Source organism: Rhinoraja longicauda, chromosome 23 (genome assembly GCF_053455715.1).
Source record: "Rhinoraja longicauda isolate Sanriku21f chromosome 23, sRhiLon1.1, whole genome shotgun sequence".
Lineage (NCBI taxonomy): Eukaryota > Metazoa > Chordata > Chondrichthyes > Rajiformes > Arhynchobatidae > Rhinoraja > Rhinoraja longicauda.
This window is the reverse complement of record NC_135975.1, coordinates 15,456,937-15,478,978: the sequence shown is the minus strand read 5'-3', so window position 1 is coordinate 15,478,978 and position 22,042 is coordinate 15,456,937. Positions and strand designations below refer to the sequence as shown.

The window sequence follows — 22,042 nt, the reverse complement described above, 5'->3', positions numbered from 1 at the left end:
AACTTCTTTACTCAGAGGGTGGTGGCTGTATGGAATGGGCTTCTGGTGGAAGAGGTGGAGGCTGGCTCGATTTTATTATTTAAGAGTAAATTGGATAGGTATATGGATAGGAGGGGATTAGAGGGTTATGGTCTGAGTGCAGGTAGATGAGACTAGGTCAGGGAGAATGGTCGGCGTGGACTGGTAGGGCCGGACAGGCCTGTTTCCATGCTGTAGTTGTTATATGGTGCATCATACTCAAATGGACAAAGATTCATTGCCTCATTTGAGTTGAAGAAAGGCACTGTCTAAATAAACAGAGCCTGAGTTTTAGATTATAAAAGGGAGTCATCGCAGATGCAGTAACCAAGCCTGGTCAACAAAAGGATCTGTGCAATCAATGCAATATTTGTTTATTATGCACACATAGCAAAATGCTTCCATAATGGCTTTTGCAGACTTCATGCCATTTCTGTTCTGGCTGAAGCTTCCTGTTTGACCAACCTGTATGTTTGTTACACGAGATTCATTTGCTTAATTATACTGAAAAACATGTCAGAGAAATCCCATTTACTACAGCCTCAGTGACCCTTACCTTGAGCCTGAACCAATCAAAAAATCCTGAATGCTACAATTTTATGTCTTCTAAATGGTTTACAAGGCACAAACTTTAAACTTGGTTCAGGCCATTTGCCAGGGCATGTCATTTCCCTATCAATTTTACCAACTCTCAATGTTGTTAAGAGTGTGCTATGGGTTGGTTGCTTTATTATTTCTACTCCAAAGAAATTATGACTAAGGAAAACTAACGAGCTGATCAACCCGGCACTCTAACTAGTAAAAGGAGACATCAACCTGAGCCATATGGCCAGTTTCCAGGCAAGGGCCCAGATTAAGTAAAGATGAGTAAATTAGCACAGCACTTGAAATTTACATCATCTTGCCCATCACATAGACACTTGATCGCTGTGATAAAATAGCCCATGCACTCCTCACACTTATCATCCTTGCTTTAGACTGATTCTCTTCCCCATTTCTCACCACAACCCTTCCACCTCTATATGAAATGTATGTGATCAGGAAAAGTTAAGGCATATTCATCTCCCCATAGGATACAAAATTAAGTTTAAGGCAACCATCTGTGATTAAATGCCAGCTAAATTTAATCTGACGCACACCTGGAAACTCAAAATAGGTGAAGCGAAAGTTTCACAAAACAGTTTAGACATTAAAATTTCAGAATTCAAATTTTATTTAAGCTCACTTACTGACATTCATGATGGTACAGACCATGTTCAAAAAAGCAGTAGTAATGATCACTGATATGAGTCAGTAGTTTTTTTGTCTTGCCAAATCTTACATCTTTCAGAAACAACACATGATGATTCCACAACCAAATTCCACTTATTTCTGCATTGGGTGTGATTAATACACTGTGGATTTAGCTGCATTTATCAGAAAATGTTTCATGAAGTAAGATCTGGTTGACAAAAAAGTTGATCAGCAAGGCACAAAGTATTTGGACTAATTGTAAATAATCCTTTACTGACTGTTAGGTATCCAAGTCCCAATTGCCTCTTACAGATGAAGAGGGTATATTTTAAAGAAAATCAAGGATAATGTAGCATGTCTGTTGACCCAACATACAAGAATTAAAGTTTTAGTTATTTTATAAATGCCTTTTCGTTACATTTAAAAATCAATGAAGTTTGCAAACCATTTAATGCTTATCTGTAGGTCAACAAACTAAAAATAAATGTTTCATAAATTCATCTGTACAGACAGTACATTTAACAACAATCTTGGCCTATGCCACCAAAATGCACAAAATAGCTCTAAGAATTGACAATTATTATTTATTTTAGGTACCTGCTTTTAATCTGCATATTCTTTAGGACCTATGCAACAGCTTTAACAGTATAAAATCATATTGATAATGATTACGGTCCTGCATCGCAGTCAAAAAATGCATGCACTTTATACTTTGCTTTACATAACTGTATCTGACACGTTAGAAATAAATGCTAAAATTGGTCAAACATATGCACAGGTGATACTAATTTAAACAAAAACATCTAAAAACCAGCAAAAAAAAAGAAAATCCACAAAATTCAGTAAGTGACAACTTTTACCAAGACTTCATGAATACACTTTACATAGTCCCATCTTGCGGTAGTAAAAGATACGAGTTGTAAATCTTTAGCATCTAATTAACATAAAATTCATCACCTGCAAGAAACTGAAGTAAAAAATTACATTGATCAAAAAATTGTAATGCAGTGGACAGAAATAGTGGGGAAGTTGGTATCCTGTACAGTAGGAAGCATCTGAAACAGACTTCAAACGACCTAAAGTGTATGCTCAGAGAAACCGTTTAAAAAAAAAAGACAAAATGTACTTCTGTAAGGTCAAACTCAAAAGTACCTTTATTTCTGGTACTATTCACCAGAATTCTCCAATTTATTTTGTTTCGTTGTAAAAGGTCACCCATTCTGAAACGCAGAGTCGATGTTTTTGGTGGAGCATATATTCTTATATTTTATTGACACTCACCTAGTCATTGAAATTTTAATAACTGATGCGTTTGATCTTTTAACTCTCCCATATGCCGAATGATGCTTTCCAAGAAATACAGATACAAATGTCTTACATACAAAAACACTTATTTTGTTTCAGTTAAAAGTGTATAAAATTTTGCCATTACCTTTAAGGCAATGTAGAATAATGACAGTTAATACTCTGCTGCAAGCAGCAGTGAACTGATTAAAAACTTTTCTGAAATGGAGCATACATAGCAATGTACTCTCAATCAATGAGTGAATGCAAATAAGGTGATCCCAAAAAACCTGTTAGCTTTTAACGCACTCATGCTACATTCTGCCAAGCATAATACCTTGCACAATTAACAAGGCATGCAGAATTAACAAAAGCTAGAAATGGAAATGTGTTGCTTATCTTCTTAAGTAAACTAAGAGTACAAATTTTCCTCCTTTAGAGGCGCAATTCTAAAATAGAGGATTTTAGGGGGGAAAAAATCTGTAAAATGTCTTACAATAAACAATGCTACAGTTACAGGCATACAAACAAATTGGACACAAAATGCTCAAAGTACACTATTCTAATTACTTAGAAAATATACAAGACAAACATAAATAAAGCTGTTACAACTGGCAAATTGTACACTACTGGTCCTCCAAAGGGTACATCTTCCCTTCCTTTAATCCAGAAGCAGACAGGTTCGACTGAATAGTTATTTTCAATCTGCAGCAAAATAAAATAAAATCCTCCATTTAAAATAGAAAATTCTCTACAGTTTTTTGTAATATTTGTGTTATAGGATTATATTGAAATAATTTTAATGTTTACATTTCCAACTCAGTAAAGAATTGCATTTGGATAGCACATTACATAAAAGGATAGCCTAACACATTCCATGGTTTGTGACTCGCTTTGAAAATTTAGTTACTGTTGCAATTTATCTATTAATGAAATAAGTAGGGTGGATTATGGAAGATAACCCACTCAAAACAATTACCATATTTAATGTAAAATTATGAAAGTTGGCTTGTTACCAAATTGATTTAGTTTACACAAATAAACTTTCATACTATTTGCAAAAGGTTTTTGCTTGTTCTTCCATATTAAAGGATTTTGCATACATACAACCCCAATTGTTTCTGCTGCCTTTTAAAATCAGCATCATTAAGTTTATATTTGCTGCTGTTTATTCTTACCAAAATACCGCTTCACTTTTATGCAGCTGAAAATTGTTCATTTTCTGTGCACCACCTCCTGAAATTTCATGTCATTACCACCCTTCCAATTTTTGCACTATGCAAAAACTGAAATCATCCCACCAGCCAAATTACTATTGCACATGAAGAGTAATGTACTTCATGTTGACCACTTTGCCCCTGGTTTTGACAAAGCTGTTGGAACTGCCACTCAAGACTATGAAATAATACTGAAATCTTGATTAAGTTTAATACAGAGTTATTATGAGAAAATCTGTTGCCAATGAGCAGAAAACAAACTACTCATAAAAGGCTTTAGCAATGGGTTCAATGTGAGGTTAAGTATAAAATAAGAAGAAAATTATGCAACTTAACACAAAATAGAACTAAATAGGCTAGAGGTACTTGTTAAAATTGAGACTAGTAAGTTATATTTTTTAAGAACTGGAAATACAACTTTTATTGTTGTACCCAATAATAAGTATGATTAAGCTGCTGGAATTAGTTTGTTTAAGAAAGTGGATATAATTTGGGGGCTTGCAAGGAAAAGAGTAAAATTCTCGAGCAAGAATGGTGGCTTTCAATTGAAACTAGACAATTACTTTTGGGCGGCATGGTCAAGTCAAGTCTACTTTATTTGTCACATACACATACAAGATGTGCAGTGAAATGAAAGTGGCAATGCCTGCGGATTGTGCTAAAACTACAAACGGAACAGAAATTTAAAATATAAAAAAAAGACACAACACAAAAAATAAATTAATACAGTCCCTGGTGATATAAGAGTTAACAGTCCTGATGGCCTGTGGGAAGAAACTCCGTCACTACCACAGTGTCATCAGCAAACTTGATGGAGTTGGAGCTGAACCTGGCCAGTCATGTGTGTATAGGGAACAGTAGGGGACTAAGGACGCAACCCTGGGGGGATCCTGTGTTCAGGATGAGGGGGTTAGATGTGTCTCCCCAACTTGACCACTTGGGGCCTGGCGGTAAGAAAGTCCAGGACCCAGGCGAGTGTTAAGCCCCAGTTTCAGCAGCTTCTCAGCAAGTCAGGTGGGGACTATTGTATTGAAAGCTGAACTAAAATCAAAAAACAGCATCCTCACATAGCCCCCCCCCCCTTCTGACTGTCAAGATGAGAGAGCAGTGTGCAGAACCTGAGAGACCGCATCATCCGTGGATCTGTTCAGACGGTATGTGAACTGCAGCGGGTCCATATTGCGAGGGAGGAAAGCACAGATGTGGTTCTTGATGAGCCTCTCGAAATATTTCATGCCACCGAGGCGAGGGCCACCAGTCATTCAAACAAGCTGGAGAGGCATTCTTTGGCACTGGTACGATGATGGACCTTCTGAAGCATGCAGGGACCACGGACTTGGCCAAGGAGAGGTTGAATATTGTGGTGAGCACTGGAGCAAGCTGAGTAGCACAAGACTTTAGTACTCGCCCAGATATACCATCTGGGCCTACAGCTTTCCTCGTGTTCACACGCGTCAGAGCCCTACTCACGTCGTGCTCGGACACCGAGAATGTGTGCACATCTCCAGCGGTGGATCCCACTCCAGCCTCGCTAGCCAGCACGTTGACGGTGTTGTTTTTAGACGGCGAGCTAGGGGTAATGTTGCCCGTCTCAAATCGTTCGTAGGAGTTCAATTCATCAGCGAGGGAGGCAGGCGCCAGCAATCCGGTTGAGGGGGGGCTGCACCGGTAGTTAGTTATAGTCCGTAGCCCCTGCCAAAGGCGTCTGGTGTCCTGCTGCTCGGTGGCGAAGCGGTAGAGCTACTGCCTTACGCCAGAGACCTGGGTTCGATCCCGACTACGGGTGCTGGTCTGTACGGAGTTTCTACTTTCTCCCCATGAACTGCGTGTGTTTTCTCCGAGATCTTTGGTTTCCTCCCACTCTCCAAAGGAGTACAGGTTTGTAGGTTAATTGGCTTGGTATAAATGTAAAATTGTCCCTAGTGTGTGTAGGTTAATGTTAATGTGCAGGGATCGCTGGTCGGCGCAGACTTGGTGGGCTGAAGGCCCTGTATCTCTAAACTAACATTCTCTTAAACGGTTTTCCTCTAACTGTATCGTTTCACAAATATCACAAGAAAACCATTGAAAATTCTACCCTGAAACTTGAAGGAAAAACAAAGACAACTTACCAATCCCTTCAACAGCTTTAAAACAGGCCACAGTCCTTTAAGTTATTCTTTATAATGACATCAGTGACTGCATCAAACACAAATTGCACATTTTTGGTGTCTGTGGCACATGTGAAGTGGGTGTAGATTTCCTTAGTGTCCTTTCGTTTGTTCAAATCTTCAAATTGACATTGTATATAAGCTGCAGCCTCTTCATAGGTATTTGATCCTAAATGAAAGGGTAAACAGACGCTTAAAATATATTATTGTAAAATATTCATTGCCTGACAAAAAGACCTCAACTGCGCTGAATGGATTCTCTTTCTATCGATTCGAGGCCCACACCTCATCTAACCAGCCAGATAAGCAGACTTCATTGTTAAAACATCCATGTCATAGTACCTATAAATGCAAATGGATGGGTGCAAGAGTAGTATTTAACAACCAACCAGGACAAGTACATGTCAAGCCTTTGAGATAGTACTCATTCTCCAAGCGAATTACAGGAGAAAGGTTACAATCTCCCACATTTGTTTCAAAGATCACATTGAAGTGTGACCTTTTTTTAAGAGGATCAACATTCTGATAAACCTGTGCCTTGTGCCCAACGTTCACTAAAAATACTTGAGATAACAGAAGTGTTCGATGTTTATTTGCCAAGGTCTGAACACCGTACAACAGTTCAGTCCGAAGGGTCCCATTTGAAAAATTATCTGTCAGTTTCCTTCCACCGATGCTATCTGGCCTGCTGAGTTCCTCCAGCAGTTTTTAAAAAAAATCTCAACATCTATCCAGCAACCCCCCTTAGGATTTTGTTTGAGGACACCATTCATTCTTCTCAACTCCCAGAAATATAGACCTAAACCGTTCAACTTCTCTTGACAGGACAACCCCACTATTCCAGGAATTAACCTCTTTTGGGCTGTTTCTATTCCTACTGTATCCTTTTATAGTGTATACTGTACTGTCAGTTAAGGGGGCCAAAACCGTGCACAGTATACCAAGCCTGGTCTTACCAACTGTCTGAACAACTGTAACAAAATCTCAATACTCCCTCACAATAAAGGTCGAAATGTTTGACTTATCTTGTTAGACCTTTCTGTTTTTTTTGTGTTTCATGCACTACAACCTGCAAACCCTTCTGAACCTCACTCATTTGCACTCTCTCCAGAAAGATCATAATCTGCCTTTTGAGTCTTACTGAAGTCCACAGCCTCACCTATCCCCATTTAGTTTTTGACATCCATTCACTCTATATTCCACTTCAGTATCACAATATCACATGCCCTATTTATGCATCCTCTTTTTTCTCCTCTCTACATGCCGTTAATGTGAATAGTAAACAACTAAGGGCCAAGAACTAATCATTAGAGTACCTCACCAATTAAGTCCCTCAAGGATGAAAATTACCCAACTTTTTGTTTTCTGTGTGACAGATTTCAGCACATTTTCTCCCATACCGTGGGTGCTTAATTTATGCATCAGTCTCTAGTGGCTTCTCATCAAGTGCGCTTTAGAGATTTAAATACATTATATCTACAGGTTTCCCCATCACCAACGCTCCAAGTCATACCCCAAAGAATTTTAACCAATTTGTCCAACGTGATTTACTTCCATCAAATCACATTGACTGGATTTGATTGTATTCAGCTTTCCCAAATGATTAATTATTTTATCCAATTCCTGATTTTTCCATTGATGGATGCTAAATCAACTAGTCTGTAATTTTCTACCTGGTGTCTTTCTTCCTTTAACAACAATGAAGTCACATCGTTTCAGGCACCTACCTTAGTTACCTTCTTCCTATTCAAGCTTTCCAAATAACTCTTGCTGTTTTAGCAATCTCTCACAAAAAATAAGTTTCTCACTGCGTTTTTTTAGCCTTTTGCCTCAGAATCCTAAACATATTGCTGTTTTGTGCCCTACCTTTTTTTGCCTTTGTCACTTCCAGGCCCTAATTTTCAATTTAACATTATCCTTGCCCTGTTTACCAAAGATTTTGCCCCTTTCCTGTGGAATCCCTGTTTCTAATTGGGGAAGATTCCCACTAAGTTTTATATACCAACTGTTTGACCATCTGTCATTGTTAATCTTCTGATCTGTCCCAACTAATTTTTGCAGTGTACCCGAGACAATTTCTCTTAATTCCCCGTGAAATAAAGTTGAGGAGAATGATTTGATCCTGTGTTCACCCTCAAACTGGAGCTGGAATTCTATCATATTATGCTCATTACATCCAAGAGGATCTTTACCCACTAGATCTTATGAATCGGAGGCCTCCGAGGCCATTTCGTGGATGGGGGGGGGCTGTCCTATCAAGCACGGCTAAACCAGTTAAATCTGTATACTTTGGACTTTGCAAGACGGAGTAGTGATCTTATTGAAACATATTAAGATCTCAGTAGAACATGACAGGATATATGTTGATATATCTTCACTGGTAAGAGATTATCAAATTCAAGATAAGAGGCATATTATTTAAATCCTGAGTTACTAAAAACTCATTTTGCAGGGGTTGGTAAATCTCTGCCCCAGAAAGTTGTGGAAGCTAGCTCAATAGAAGTATTTAAAGTGGCGACAAATTAATCTTTGGAAAGATCAGGGCCTTGAAAGGCATTGGGATATGGCACAAAGGAATAATGGCCTGGGAAAGAACAGCCATACCATACTGAATGGCAGAGCAGGCTCAAGGTAGTTGATTGGCCTACTCTTGCCACTATTTTCTTGTAGTCGCTGATAATGGACTGGTCACTTAAATTATCCAATTAATCAATGGTTATTCATCAAATTAACAAGAGCTGGTGAAAATCTTGGCAAGATTAAATGTAAGCATTCTTTACAGTTAAAGGATTAAATCGAGACACATCAAATATATTTTAAATCTGTTTTCCATGCCATACAAAAGCACTACTATTACCTGCATATTCAGGAAAGCAAATTGTAAGGGGGCTTCTCTTAATTTTCTCTTCAAAGAGATCTTTCTTATTCAAGAAGAGTATGATAGACGTGTCTGTGAACCATTTGTTGTTACAGATACTATCAAATAGCTTCATGCTCTCATGCATTCGGTTCTGTAGAATTACAATGATTAAAATTAGCATAATACTTATGATTATTTGACTCAGTCTGTGCAAATAATGTGAGCTCAATTCAATGCATCGTGGATAACAGCTGAACTTTCAAAAATGCTGTCTCTTAGACGAGTTATTTAAAACCTTTTGTCTATATGAGACAGGGGCATACAAATTTCCATAGCACTAGGAACACTGTTTTTCATGTGTTAAAACCAATATTACTCCCTCATAAATCCTTGGTTTGATTTGGAGATGTTAACTCTGAATACTTGATCAATCTACCATTCTCCAAGGACATTTAGTTTCAGTGTGGATTTTTAACACCAAATTTCTACTGGAAATTGGTCACGTGATCTTTTGTCTTCAAGCCAAATAATGTCAAGTAACAACTGACATGAAGAAAAAAGTCTCAAACAAAAAAATGGAAGGAAATAACAGGAACAAAATTGAAAACACCAAACTATGCCCATGTTTCACCCCAAATAGGAAGGATAACAACAGTCACTGTTGTAAACAGTATCTGATCTTTGTTGTTAACAATACTTCATGCACATTTTACTCAGCACGCTTCAACATCAGGAGTAGATTAGCTGTTTTTAGCGATTAATTAAGCACTGGGTAGCTAATTAATTAGCTCAATGGGTAAATATGGCCAGATTATCCCATTTAAGGATTCCTTTAGAATATTTAATGTGAGAATACGATTCATTTACTTACCATCTCCTCATCTTCTGCAAGAACAAGATCATAATCACTGAGTGCCACACAAAATATGATGGCAGTTACTCCTTCGAAACAATGGATCCACTTCTTGCGCTCAGACCTCTGACCTCCCACATCAAACATTCTAAGAAATACAAATATTTTGTCATGATAAACATCAGAAGTAAATTAACTCTCAGATGGCATAGAAACCCATCAACATAAACCACTAAAGTACGTGTAATTTCAAAAGAATATTTGACCAATATATAACAGACATTTGCATTACACTTGGTGGCTGGCTAAATGATAGTCGCACAAAGTAGTATCACATGCTTAAAAATAATGCAAAGTCCTCACATCAACACCCATTAAGAACAATTCAAAGGATTTGGATTAGATGATCTACAGAATTCTGAAAACGTATATTCACAGTCCGCAGCACTTCCAAATCCAGCCATCAAATACTCAAGGATTCAACCCAAACGTAGATGATCAGCAGTCTAAAGCCACAACTGTAGTATTGTTTAATCACTGTGGCAGTACAGTGCAGCATAAAGGACTAGTAGCCAGAAATCTGAACTACTGATCCAGAGAGACAAGCTCTAAACCCATTACTGTGGAATTTCAATTCATCACAAAACATATGGAAATATGAAGCAACAAGAAAAATAACCTTTGTATTAGAACTGTGTAACTACCAGACTGGTATAAAAGCTGTTTAATCCACTGACATCCTTTGAGGAAGGAAATATGCTTTCCTGCCTTAAGTGTAATACCATACTCACAAATGCAGTCAGCTATTTCTGCCTCCCGAGTTTAAGAGTTAGAGATGGGCAACAAACATTAGCGTTCCCAGCAATGATCACATTTTGTGAATGAATGAGAAAGTGTTATTTGTTTGACCCTAACTTTTAGAATGCGTTTAATATTTGCAGCACTTTAACGAATACTACCAGGTAGGTTGTGTATTCAAATTCTGACATTTGAAATCAGTATGTCAGAATTAAAACATCACAGAAAGCATTGGGTTTCCAATAATTACTTCTGCCCCTATCTGGTAGGTGCTAAACAATGGTTGAAGAATCGAATACAAGGTTTCAATCTCACTTAATCGTTCCACCGAGACCTTATGATCCTAACATGCACCACATTATTCAAATTGCTTTCCAAACTACTTATCAAATCAGAATAACTCATAGTTAGTGAAATGGTTAAATTATGTGAAATCATTGAAGGAATTACAATACTTACTTAAAGTGCAGGTCCTTAAATGTGAAATGGGTTTCTACAATGCCTGTTGTTTTAACTCTGGTCCTCAGTACATCTTGCTGAGTTGGAATGTAACTTGCTTGTGCCACCCTGTCCAAATCATTCAGATAACTGATAGCAACAAAAAACACTAAAGTGATTCTCAAATCTTTCTTATCACATTCAAGTCTATGTTACTCAAAGTACTATGCCATTATTTAAATGCTCATCTTACCAATGAACACTGGCAAACCATTAAACAGTTGGCCTCACAATCAAACCTTATCATCATCCAGTTGCTATCTAGGAAGTCTTTCATTGCAGCTGCCAAATGTCATTCAGAAATAAAACATATTGGCAATTGTGCTTAGATTTATTTAATACTTTCACCAAAATCATTTTTTTGTAGATTGGCTCTGAACAGTCCAAATAACATTTCCCAAATCAAACACTGCAAGCAATCTGCTGTAAACAACATAAACTTGCTATGTGTTTGGAGCACAACACTGCCTTCAAAATATTCACTTTTAATAGAGGATCTGAAACGTTTATTTTTAAGTCATAGGCTCTCATACATCTTAGGAAATATGGGGAAAAAATCCTGCTTCAACACTTTTAAACTGTGATTTTCATAGAATACAATACTTACTATGCAGCAGAATCATTGAGTTGATATTCTCTAGACCTACTAAAGCAGGCCTGAACACCACTATCCTTCCAGAGTCTTTTGATTACTCCAGCAAGCTCCACTGTCATAAAACCTTCTTCAGCAGCGCCAGCCAAAACGAACAACTGGCGAGCATCATCCTAAGGAAAATGTTGATGTTTGTGATAAATAGGATTTGAAACATGTTCCTTAATGAATTTACTAGCTTCATTACTTTTAAATAGATTTTTTTTAACATCAAGATTAGCTGCTTATCAGTGAGGAGAATGTCTTAAAAAGAATGTCTCCACACCTTGCATAATAAATCCATCCAGGAGATTAACAGAATTCTTTAAAGTGACAACTAAACTGGTCAAAAGGTTTGTCACCTTAAGATGTCAGGTCTTGAGCCATGGTCTCACTGAATGGCTTAGTATTGAAAAAGATAAATCTTACAACTTTCATAGAAGCAAAACAATGGTTTTACGAAGAATAATCACCGGTCATTACACACAGGAACACGTCAATACATATCCAAACTATGGAGACTCTTTCCAAAGAATGTAATTAGGAAATCTTGATTGTTACACAAATTGGTACTCAACAGACTAACAAACAGAGAACACTTATGTAGACTGAAATAACGAATCTTATTTATTCTTCCTACCACCATGAAGAAGTCAATGAACAATCAAATTAAAAAATTACTCGAGTTTGGCCCATGGTTTTATCTACGTTTTTAATCTACTATTCAGAGTACAACATTTTTACAAGATCAGTCTTGGGTCCAACATGAAACTAAAGAATGGTAAAATGTCTCCACATTACTTACAGCTCTTGCAGAATCACCAAAGTCTATCTTCAGCCTTCCCATTGCTCGAATAATAGCAATAATGGACTGAATTGTGTTGCTGTAGACAACAGCTTTATATTGTTTGCATTCTTCTTCCGAATAACCAGCTTCATGTATAATCCTACAAGCAAAAAAAATCCACCATGAATTTATAAAATAGCCTTTGAAACCAAAAGGAAAAGTCAACACCTTCCCACCCCCTCCTCACAAACACCCCGTGCCCAGCAAAAACAATAGTACTATATACTTACTTCATTTGTTTAACAATGGTGCTTTTGCCAGATTCACCAGCACCTGCGAAGAAATAGAAAATATTCACATAAAGTTTATGCAAAACACAACATTTCTGCTCACTCCCCACAAACATTGGAACTAATTTTGGAACAGCACAAGAGTGGACGAGGTCTAATTAAAGTTAAAAGCGATGTTAAAGCTTTCATTTGCATTTCCCCAGGAAAAAAAACCTCAAGTATACAAAGATATTTAGAAGCCCTGCCCACATTCATGAAGTTAAATCAACAATTAATGCATACCAATAAACTTTTAAAAAAATCCAGGGACTGATAGGACTATAGCAAATTTTATTTTTAATATAGCTTGGTGATGTTGGGCAGATTAGAAGCAGCAGATGGAACATTATTTCCAATGTCAAAGTTGTGGGATCATGTCTTAATTAATAGTACAGGTGACACCCAGGTTTGATTAGGCAGGGGCAGGGGAGTGGGTGGGTGAGAGGGGGCATTATGCTCCTGGAAGAGTCAGTATTAATTTTCTGTAATGTGAAGTTGCATCATCTGGACATGCATCGAGAATTGCAAAGAGAAAAATTATACTTATTTCCCGCTCCCAGATGTAAATTCCAAAACAGCAAATTCTTTTATGTCCTAGATTTTATGAGTTTATTAATTCCATAGGGTGAATTTCCATCACCCATACTGTTGTACCGTGGAGGGAGAGGGGTTGGAAGAAGAGGTCCATGTATTACGCACAAAACTTTTGAGGCAGCACTCCAATTTTCAATGGATACTGCATGAATTTTCACTTCAGCTCGATTAAGGACAATGAAACATTCCCACAGCTGTACTTTATGTGCAAGGTAATCCTGATGCTAATTTTTTTATTCCAGAAATAGCAACAATTGGGTAGCACAATGGCGCAGCGGTAGAGTTGCTTCCTTACAGCGCTAGAGACCCGTGTTCAACCCTGACTATGAGTGGTCTGTACGGAGTTTGCACACTCTCCCCATTATCTGCATGGCATTTCTCAGGGAACTTGAGTTTCCTCCCACTCTCTAAAGACATTCAGGTTTGTAGGTTAATTGGCTTGGTAAAAATTGTAAATTGTCCCTAGTGTGTGCAGGATAGTGTTACTGTGTGGAGATCGCTGTTTGGCACGGACTCAGTGGGCCGAAGGGCCTTTTTCAATGCTGGATCTCTAAACTAACAGTTGCACGTTTAGTAATAATCTAATTTCTACTTCACAGTTCTGAATTCATAAATTTACTATAATACTTCCTATGATATAGTTTCTGTACCCCAATGTATTTAAATGGCACTAAAGTGCATTGAGATATTCCCCAGCTTGTGATAGGCAAATTAAAAAAAACTCGGATTCGGAATGATACAAGGATGACCAAGGAAGTATCAATACCAGATTATTGTGCCCTTTGTTCCTTTCTGCAAATTTCATAAAAGGCTAGAATAGAGTGTGTGGGGATTATGAAAAATGAACTTTTTACTGCATTATTCCCAATTCAGATATTAAGAAAGATAAACACGTATATTTCACACATGCCCAGGCTTATCCGGGAAGCATTATGCTTGATCGCTCATTATACTAATAGCCTAAATAGTGTAATGGTTTCACATATTGAAAAAAATTATTTCCATTTTCCCATTTTTAGAAACATGGCAAAAGAAAATTCTACTAGCCACCTAACCAGTGACAAAAACTAGTATGTCAAACTGCGTCTTTGTTCAAATATATTAAGCTAATTGTTCCTTTAATTATTGCCATATATCACCATCCTCCTCCTCTTGTTTTAGGAACATCTGTTTGAGACCTTCAGAGGTCCCGAGCTCTGGCCATTTCCCAGCACCTTCACCAGGGTGCAAATTATATATTCTCCAGAGAAATCAACTTCAAATTGCTTTATCCTGAACAATCTAATATTCCTGGTTTTTAACACATCAAAATGAAAATGCTTGGTTGTTATTTTTAAACATTTGCAAAAGAGCCTTACATAGTAGTGCATAGATTTTTCAATAAAATAAAGACATGGGATAAAGGGAATGTGAAAATACAGAGGGAAATTTGACCAAAAGCAGAAAATTTGTGGTTTATATATTTTTTCCTTTTTGATTTCCATTGTCTGCAGCTTTTTCCCCTCAATACATAGACTACCTTAATGTACATTTACATATATTAAATTATCCCAAGTGCACATAACAAAACTGACTAAATACGAGCACAAGATTTAGTACAGAAAACAAGATGCACTTTTGCAGAATATGCAGAGGGAATATTCCATAAATGACTAAAAGTATATAGTAAATATGCATTCAGAATTACACCTTTTAACCCGATGCACACCAAAACGTGTTATTAAAAAATTCACATTATTATCAGCACAGCAAAAAACTCAAATGAATCAAACATAGTTTAAACTAATGGTGTTGTAATAAAACTGTTCCATCATTTTTTTTTTAAATGGCCACCAAGCTTTGGGAGATTATGGAAGAAAGGGAGGAGATGGGAAATCAAAAGAAAGTTATCAAGATTAAAGTTGGTTGCAAAAGATTAAACAAAAATAAATCAACAAAACTGGGATTTCTTAAGTGACCTTAGATTTTCCATCATTACTATTCTACTGCCAAACCCCAATTGGCATATGAACTAACAAACAAACCTGTGTGCAAGATACTTCGAGAGATAGGGTCTTACATCAATACACGATAGCAAACTTAACTGAGCCCGCTGTAAAATTCTTCACACAAGATGGGGTCTCTGCATGAACATCTCTCAAGTATAGAGGCTTGTTGCAACACAAAATAATATTTCCTCCACTTAAAGTTCTCTTAATATTCTCACATCTGGTAGATTTAGACCAGAGCGAACTTTTAGCACTAAATTAAGAAAACATTTAAGTCATTCCTGACACCTGATAGTTTAATAACTGAAAACTTAAATTTTAATTATTTGATGTTGCATGTAGCGATGACACATGTCCTTTGTGCACTGCACCGATTGCCTGTTAGTGGGCTAACTATGAAATGCATCAGTGCTTTGTGTCCAGCCAATAGCAATAAGAAAAAAACTATGAATATCCAATTCTTTTTAATCACTCAAGAAAACAAACTTGATTGGGTAAATATCCCATAGGATTTCTAACTGTAAATGAATTCAAAGATGAATTTCTAAGATTTATGCCCAACCAGAAACCTGCACACATTTTTAATTCAGTACAACATATGCACAAGAATGGAATCTGAAGTATTTTGCAAACCCAAATTGCCATCCACCGAGCCAAGCATTCAGTAGGTTTCCAGCATCAAACCCAAAACAATATTTTCTACAGTGAGTAGGGCTGATATTTTCTAATCACAGCATTAAATATAGCATCAACAAAATATTGTGACTATTTCCTAGCCAATAGAGGGCCTTTCTCCTGCCCTCACTCCTCCCAAACAAGATTCAAGCTCTCTATTTTTGTGCAAAACATTCACAAAATAGACAACACTGGAAATAATTAGTCCCACGTCAGTGGGGGAACAATGGAACAATCCAGAATTTTCACTAATCTGCTTCAGCAATTTGTTTTTCGGCAAGTGGTTTCTATGTATCAAATAAAAATAGAGTCAAGTCAAGTCAAATTTATTTGTCACATACACATACTCGATGTGCAGTGAAATGAAAGTGGCAATGCCTGCGGGTTGTGCACAAAACGAATTACAGTTACAGCATATAAATAAAGTTAATAAGTTACTAAACATAGCACAAAAAGTGTCGACAAAAATTTAGTCTCTGGGGTTATAAAAGTTGACAGTCCTGATGGCCTGTGGGAAGAAGCTCCGTCTCATCCTCTCCGTTTTCACAGCGTGACAGCGGAGGCGTTTGCCTGATCGTAGCATCTGGAACAGTCCGTTACTGGGGTGGTAGGGGTCCCTCATGATCTTGCTTGCTCTGGATCTGCACCTCCTGATGTATAGGTCCTGCAGGGGGACGAGTGTAGTTCCCATGGTGCATTCGGCCGAACGCACTACTCTCTGCAGGGCCATCCTGTCCTGGGCAGAGCTGTTCCCAAACCAGACTGTAATGTTGCCGGACAGGATGCTCTCTACAGCCCCAGAGTAGAAGCAATGAAGCATCCTCAGCGACACTCTGAATTTCCTCAGTTGTCTAAGGTGGTAAAGGCGCTGCTTAGCCTTACCCACCAGTGCGGCAATGTGCGTTGCCCACGTCAGATCCTCTGCGATGCGGACTCCCAAGTATTTGAAACTGCTCACCCTATCCACAATAGACCCATTTATCTCGAGTGGCGTGTACATCCTTGGATGTTTAGCCCTTCTGAAGTCCACAATCAGCTCCTTTGTTTTAGTGACATTCAAGAGGAGGCTATTGTCCTGACACCAGAGTGCCAGATCAGCCACCTCCTCCCGGTAGGCCTTCTCATCGTTGTTGGAGATCCGGCCCACCACCAGTGTCATCAGCAAACTTGATGATGGAGTTTGAGCTGAACCTGGCCACACAGTCATGTGTGTACAGGGAGTACAGTAGGGGGCTAAGGACGCAACCCTGGGGGGATCCTATGTTCAGGGTGCGGGAGCTAGATGTGTGTTCCCCCATCCTGACCACTTGGGGCCTGGCAGTGAGAAAGTCCAGGACCCAGGCACACAGAGGGGTGCTAAGCCTCAGTTCCAGCAGCTTCTCAACCAGTCTGCTGGGGACTATTGTGTTGAATGCTGAACTAAAGTCAATGAACAGCATCCTCACATAGCCCCTCTGGCTGTCCAGATGAGAGAGAGCGGTGTGTAGAACCTGGGAGACCGCATCATCCGTGGACCTGTTCGGACGGTATGCGAACTGTAGTGGGTCCATGTTGCGAGGAAGGAGGGCGCAGATGTGCTTCTTGACTAGCCTCTCAAAGCATTTCATGACAACCGAGGTGAGGGCCACCGGTCGGTAGTCATTTAAACACGCTGGAGAAGCATTCTTTGGCACCGGTACAATGATGGATCTTTTGAAGCACGCAGGGACCACGGACTTTGCCTAACAATTGTAGTTTGGCCTTCCTGCCAATAATGAAAATTGGTGTTTGCAGGTTGGGCAAAGTGAATGAATGTTTTTGTCTTTAAAAAGAGGAACAAATTAGATTCTGGTAATCAGCAAAATAAGCTAGCATTAATGCAAAGCAAAATCATGAAATGAAACTAGCACATGGAATAGTTTTCACTTTTGCAAGTATCTGATTTTTCAATTTGATACTTGCTAAATTATTCAACTTTTTGGAGCACAATCAGCATCAGTTGTTGATTATTTCACTGATATGAATGGTCTTGAAAACCATTTGCTAAAACACTGTCTAAATGGAAACCACCTTGCCTTAACTTAGTATTTTTCATGCAATTTCACAAACATTTCTCAGCCTTGTCTAACAGTACATCTATCTTATTAAAAGTCAGATCTTGTGAATATATATGTTTGTATATATATTTCACTGATTTCGGCAAAACAGTAAACCGTAGCGCCACAATTTTTGCACCGCCTTAATCACACCGCTGGACGCTTGCCGAAAATGATGTTTGTATTTAATTCGGTCGTATATTTTTTAAGTTACAGAGGTTTAAAAGTCAAAACTTTTTTTCTCAGTTATTTCGGCCGATTTCGGTTAAAAAAAAAGGTGAACCGTAGCGCCACGATTTTTGAACCGCATTAATCACCACACTGAACGCTGCTGGAAAATGATATTTTTTATTTGATTCGGTCGTGTATTTTTTAAGTTATAGAGGTTTTAGTAAAAAAAAAAAATCCAGCCGTTTTTTCGATGGCCTTCAGCGTGTGACGTCAAAATGCCCATGTGACAAGAGCTCGCGCAACCCCCCTCCTACTGATTTATTGAAGGCTTTCAGCGTGGCGCGTCTGGGCTCCCCTCTCCTCTCCCACACCCGGGAGACCCTCTCCCCGCTATCCCCCCCCCCCCCCCCCCGGACCTTTCACTGATGCGCTCCCCCTCCCCCCCCCGGACCTTTCACTGATGTGCTCCCCCCCCCCCAGGACCTTTCACTGATGCGCTCCCCCCCCCCCCAACCGGACCTTTCAATGATGCGCTCCCCCGCCCACCCCCCCGGACCTTTCACTGATGCTCTCCCCGCCCACCCCCCCGGACCTTTCACTGATGCGCTCCCCGCTCCCCCCCCCCCCCCCCCCCCGGACCTTTCACTGATGCGCTCCCCGCCCCCCCCCGGGACCTGTTGGTGCTGGGGGCAAGAGAGAGTAGGGGAAAGGGGTTTGCTGGGGAAAGCGGGGGTGGGGGAGAGTAAGAGTGTGTCTGGGGGAGAGAGAATGGTGGCGGGGTCTGAGAATGGGGACAACAGGGGTCGTCCGGAGGGGGCTTGGTGGTGGGGGAAATAGGGGTGCTGGGAAAAGGAGAGGTCGTGGGGAAAGGGGGGGTGTGGGGAGAGTAAGATTGGGGTTGGGGGAGGAGAGAATGGGGGGTGTGGGAATGGGCCCAACGGGCCCTCTTCGCTAGTTTCTTTTAAAGATGGCTTTGGGTCCTTGACAATTACAACAGTATTTCAAAAAGGATTCAAGATTCTGAACAATTAAACATGAAAAATGCAGGTCCTAAATATAGCACAACTAAATCATTTCAAACAGCTTCACTAAACAATGCACCCCCTTTAAGGGAAGCTAAACAATGATCCAAAAGTATTACACCTAATCTTAGTTATGTACTTAATATAATCAGGTATTAGGACATAAGTTTTAATCACATTAGTTAAACACTGTTTAGGCTCTCCCAAAGGCCGGTCGTATTCAGTTTTCAAGAGCAAAGAAAAGCAAGTGATAACTACGCTCAGTTGTGCAATATTTCCATGTTTCAAATTACACGTGGGAATAATTGTAAACACAAAATATCCTCAAAATTAAATAAACATGAGAAAGGTAGAGCTGCTTTGCAGTTAACCCAAGCCAAAGTGGCAGACTAATTCTCCGAATCCTTTCAGCCGATAACTATGCCATTTGACATACCATTTGCTTTTGCAGTTTTCTTTACTGAAATCTACATGCACATCATGCAAGGATGGATTGGAATGGAAAGGTGTCTTCAGCATTAAATATTCACAAAAATAAGGTCAAATCAGGAAGCTCATTCAAACTGTTTACCATTTCAAAATAAGATATTACTTAAAGGCCTTTAGAGTAGCTCTAGCTCAGTTTACAATGTTTTGAAAAGTATATTTTCTGTTGGTAACAGACTATTCCAATTTATTGTAGATTACTGCCCGGGTATAATTCAGCAATCATTTGACCAAAACAGTATAATAAAAGACCTAGCTAGAAACAATGGAGAATACAACAAACATTTACTTTTATTATTATTATTATTATTATCACTGGATTTCTTACAAGATTATTTTGCTGATAGGACAACCACATTATAAACTATAGACAATAGGTGCAGGAGTAGGCCATTCGGCCCTTCGCGCCAACACTGTGATCATGGCTGATCATCCACAATTAGTACCCCTTTCCTGCCTTCTCCCCATATCCCTTGACTCCACTATCTTCAGGAGCTCTATCTAACTCTCCCTTGAAAGCATCCAGACAATTGGCCTCCACTGCCTTCCGAGGCAGAGAATGCCACAGATTCACAACTCTGGGTGAAAAAGTTCTTCCTCATCTCCGTTCTAAATGGCCTACCCCTTATTCTTAAACCGTGACCCCTGGTTCTGGAACATCAGGAACATGTTTCCTGCCTCCAGCGTGTCCAATCCCTTAATAATCTTAGATGTTTCAATAAGATCCCCTCTCATCCTTCTAAATTCCAGTATATACAAGCCCAGTCGCTCCATTCTTTCAACATATGACAGTCCTGCCATAAATAACCTCGTGAACCTACGCTGCACTCCCTCAATTGCAAGAATGTCCTTCCTCACATTTGGAGACCAAAAACTGCACACAATACTCCAGGTGTGGTCTCACTAGGGCCCTGTACAACTGCAGAAAGACCTCTTTGCTCCTATACTCAACGGCTCTTGTTATGAAGGCCAACATGCCATTAGCTTTCTTCACTGCCTGCTGTACCTGCATGTTTACTTTCAGTGACTCCCATATCTTGTTGTACTTCCCCTTTTCCTAACTTGACACCATGCAGATAATAATCTGCCTTCCTGTTCTTGCCACCAAAGTGGATAACCTCACATTTATTCACATTAAACTGCATCTGCCAGGGCATCTGCCCACTCACCCAACCTACCCAAGTCACCCTGCATCCTCATAGCATCCTCCTCACAGTTCACACTGCCACCTTGTTTTGTGTCATCTGCAAATTTGCTAATGTTACTTTTAATCCCTTCATCTAAGTCATTAGTGTATATTGTAAATAGGTGCGGTCCCAGCAACAAGCCTTGCGGTAATCAATGCCTGCCATTCTGAAAGGGACCTGTTAATTAATCCCTACTCTTTGTTTCCTGCAGGCCAACCAATTTTGGATCCATGTCACTACCCTACCCCCAATACCATGTGCTCTAATTTTGTCCACTAATCTCCTATGTAGGACCTTATCAAGGCTTTCTGAAAGTCCAGGTACACTACATTCACTGGCTCTCCCTTGTCCATTTTCCTAGTTACATCCTCAAAAATTTCCAGAAGATTAGTCAAGCATGATTTCCCCTTTGTAAATCCATGCTGACTTGGACCGATCCGGTTACTGCTATCCAAATGTGCCACTATTTCATCTTTTATAATTGACTCCAGCATCTTCCCAGCCATCGATGTCAGGCTAACTGGTCTATAATTCCATGTTTTCCCTCTCCCTCCTTTCTTAAAAAGTGGGATAACATTAGCTACTCTCCAATCCACAGTAACTTATCCTGCATCTATAGAACATTGGAAAATGATCACCAATGCATCCACGGTTTCTAGAGCCCCTTCCTTAAGTACGTACCCTGGGATGCAGACCACAAGGCCCTGGGGATTTATCAGCCTTCAGTCTACCCAACCCCATTTCCGACCTAATGTGAATTTCCTTCAGTCCGTTCCTAGGTCCTCTGGCCACTAGTACATCTGGGATATACTAGTACTAGCGGGATGTATCTGGTACTACTACATCTGGGATTATGTCAAAATTGAATTGTATTCATACCATTTCAAACCTTAGCTTCCAAGCCTGTCACTTAATCCCATAATCGTCATTACTTTTTAAACATCAAAATTAGTTATTCACTTTAGATTATTGTTCCCGAGAGAGTTTATAAAACTTACTGCATTAAAAAACAAGTATGGATGGAGTTGGGGACTGTTCTATGGGGACCTACTTAATTGATGGCACGAATGCGACATCTTGGCTGTATTCTGGATGTACAGCACAAGTTGAAGCAAGCAATTGATCTGCAGCAATCTACAATCCAAAATAATTAATTTTCTGCAACGTATTCTAGATAGGCATGACA

General features: G+C 39.3%; 1 protein-coding gene across 1 annotated transcript in view; it reads right to left on the bottom strand.

Annotated features, from left to right (window-relative positions):
* Window positions 1-1,213: 1,213 nt before the first annotated feature.
* gnai1 (guanine nucleotide binding protein (G protein), alpha inhibiting activity polypeptide 1) overlaps window positions 1,214-22,042 on the bottom strand; it is a 33,724-nt gene continuing 12,895 nt past the window's right edge. The window contains exons 2-9 of the mRNA XM_078419749.1: window positions 12,620-12,662; window positions 12,348-12,489; window positions 11,519-11,676; window positions 10,873-11,001; window positions 9,634-9,763; window positions 8,760-8,913; window positions 5,864-6,071; window positions 1,214-3,240 (exon numbers count right to left, since the gene is read on the bottom strand). Of these exons, the coding sequence (XP_078275875.1) occupies window positions 5,881-6,071; window positions 8,760-8,913; window positions 9,634-9,763; window positions 10,873-11,001; window positions 11,519-11,676; window positions 12,348-12,489; window positions 12,620-12,662 (947 nt within the window). The 3' untranslated portion in view covers window positions 1,214-3,240; window positions 5,864-5,880. The remainder of the gene's footprint in view (window positions 3,241-5,863; window positions 6,072-8,759; window positions 8,914-9,633; window positions 9,764-10,872; window positions 11,002-11,518; window positions 11,677-12,347; window positions 12,490-12,619; window positions 12,663-22,042) is intronic.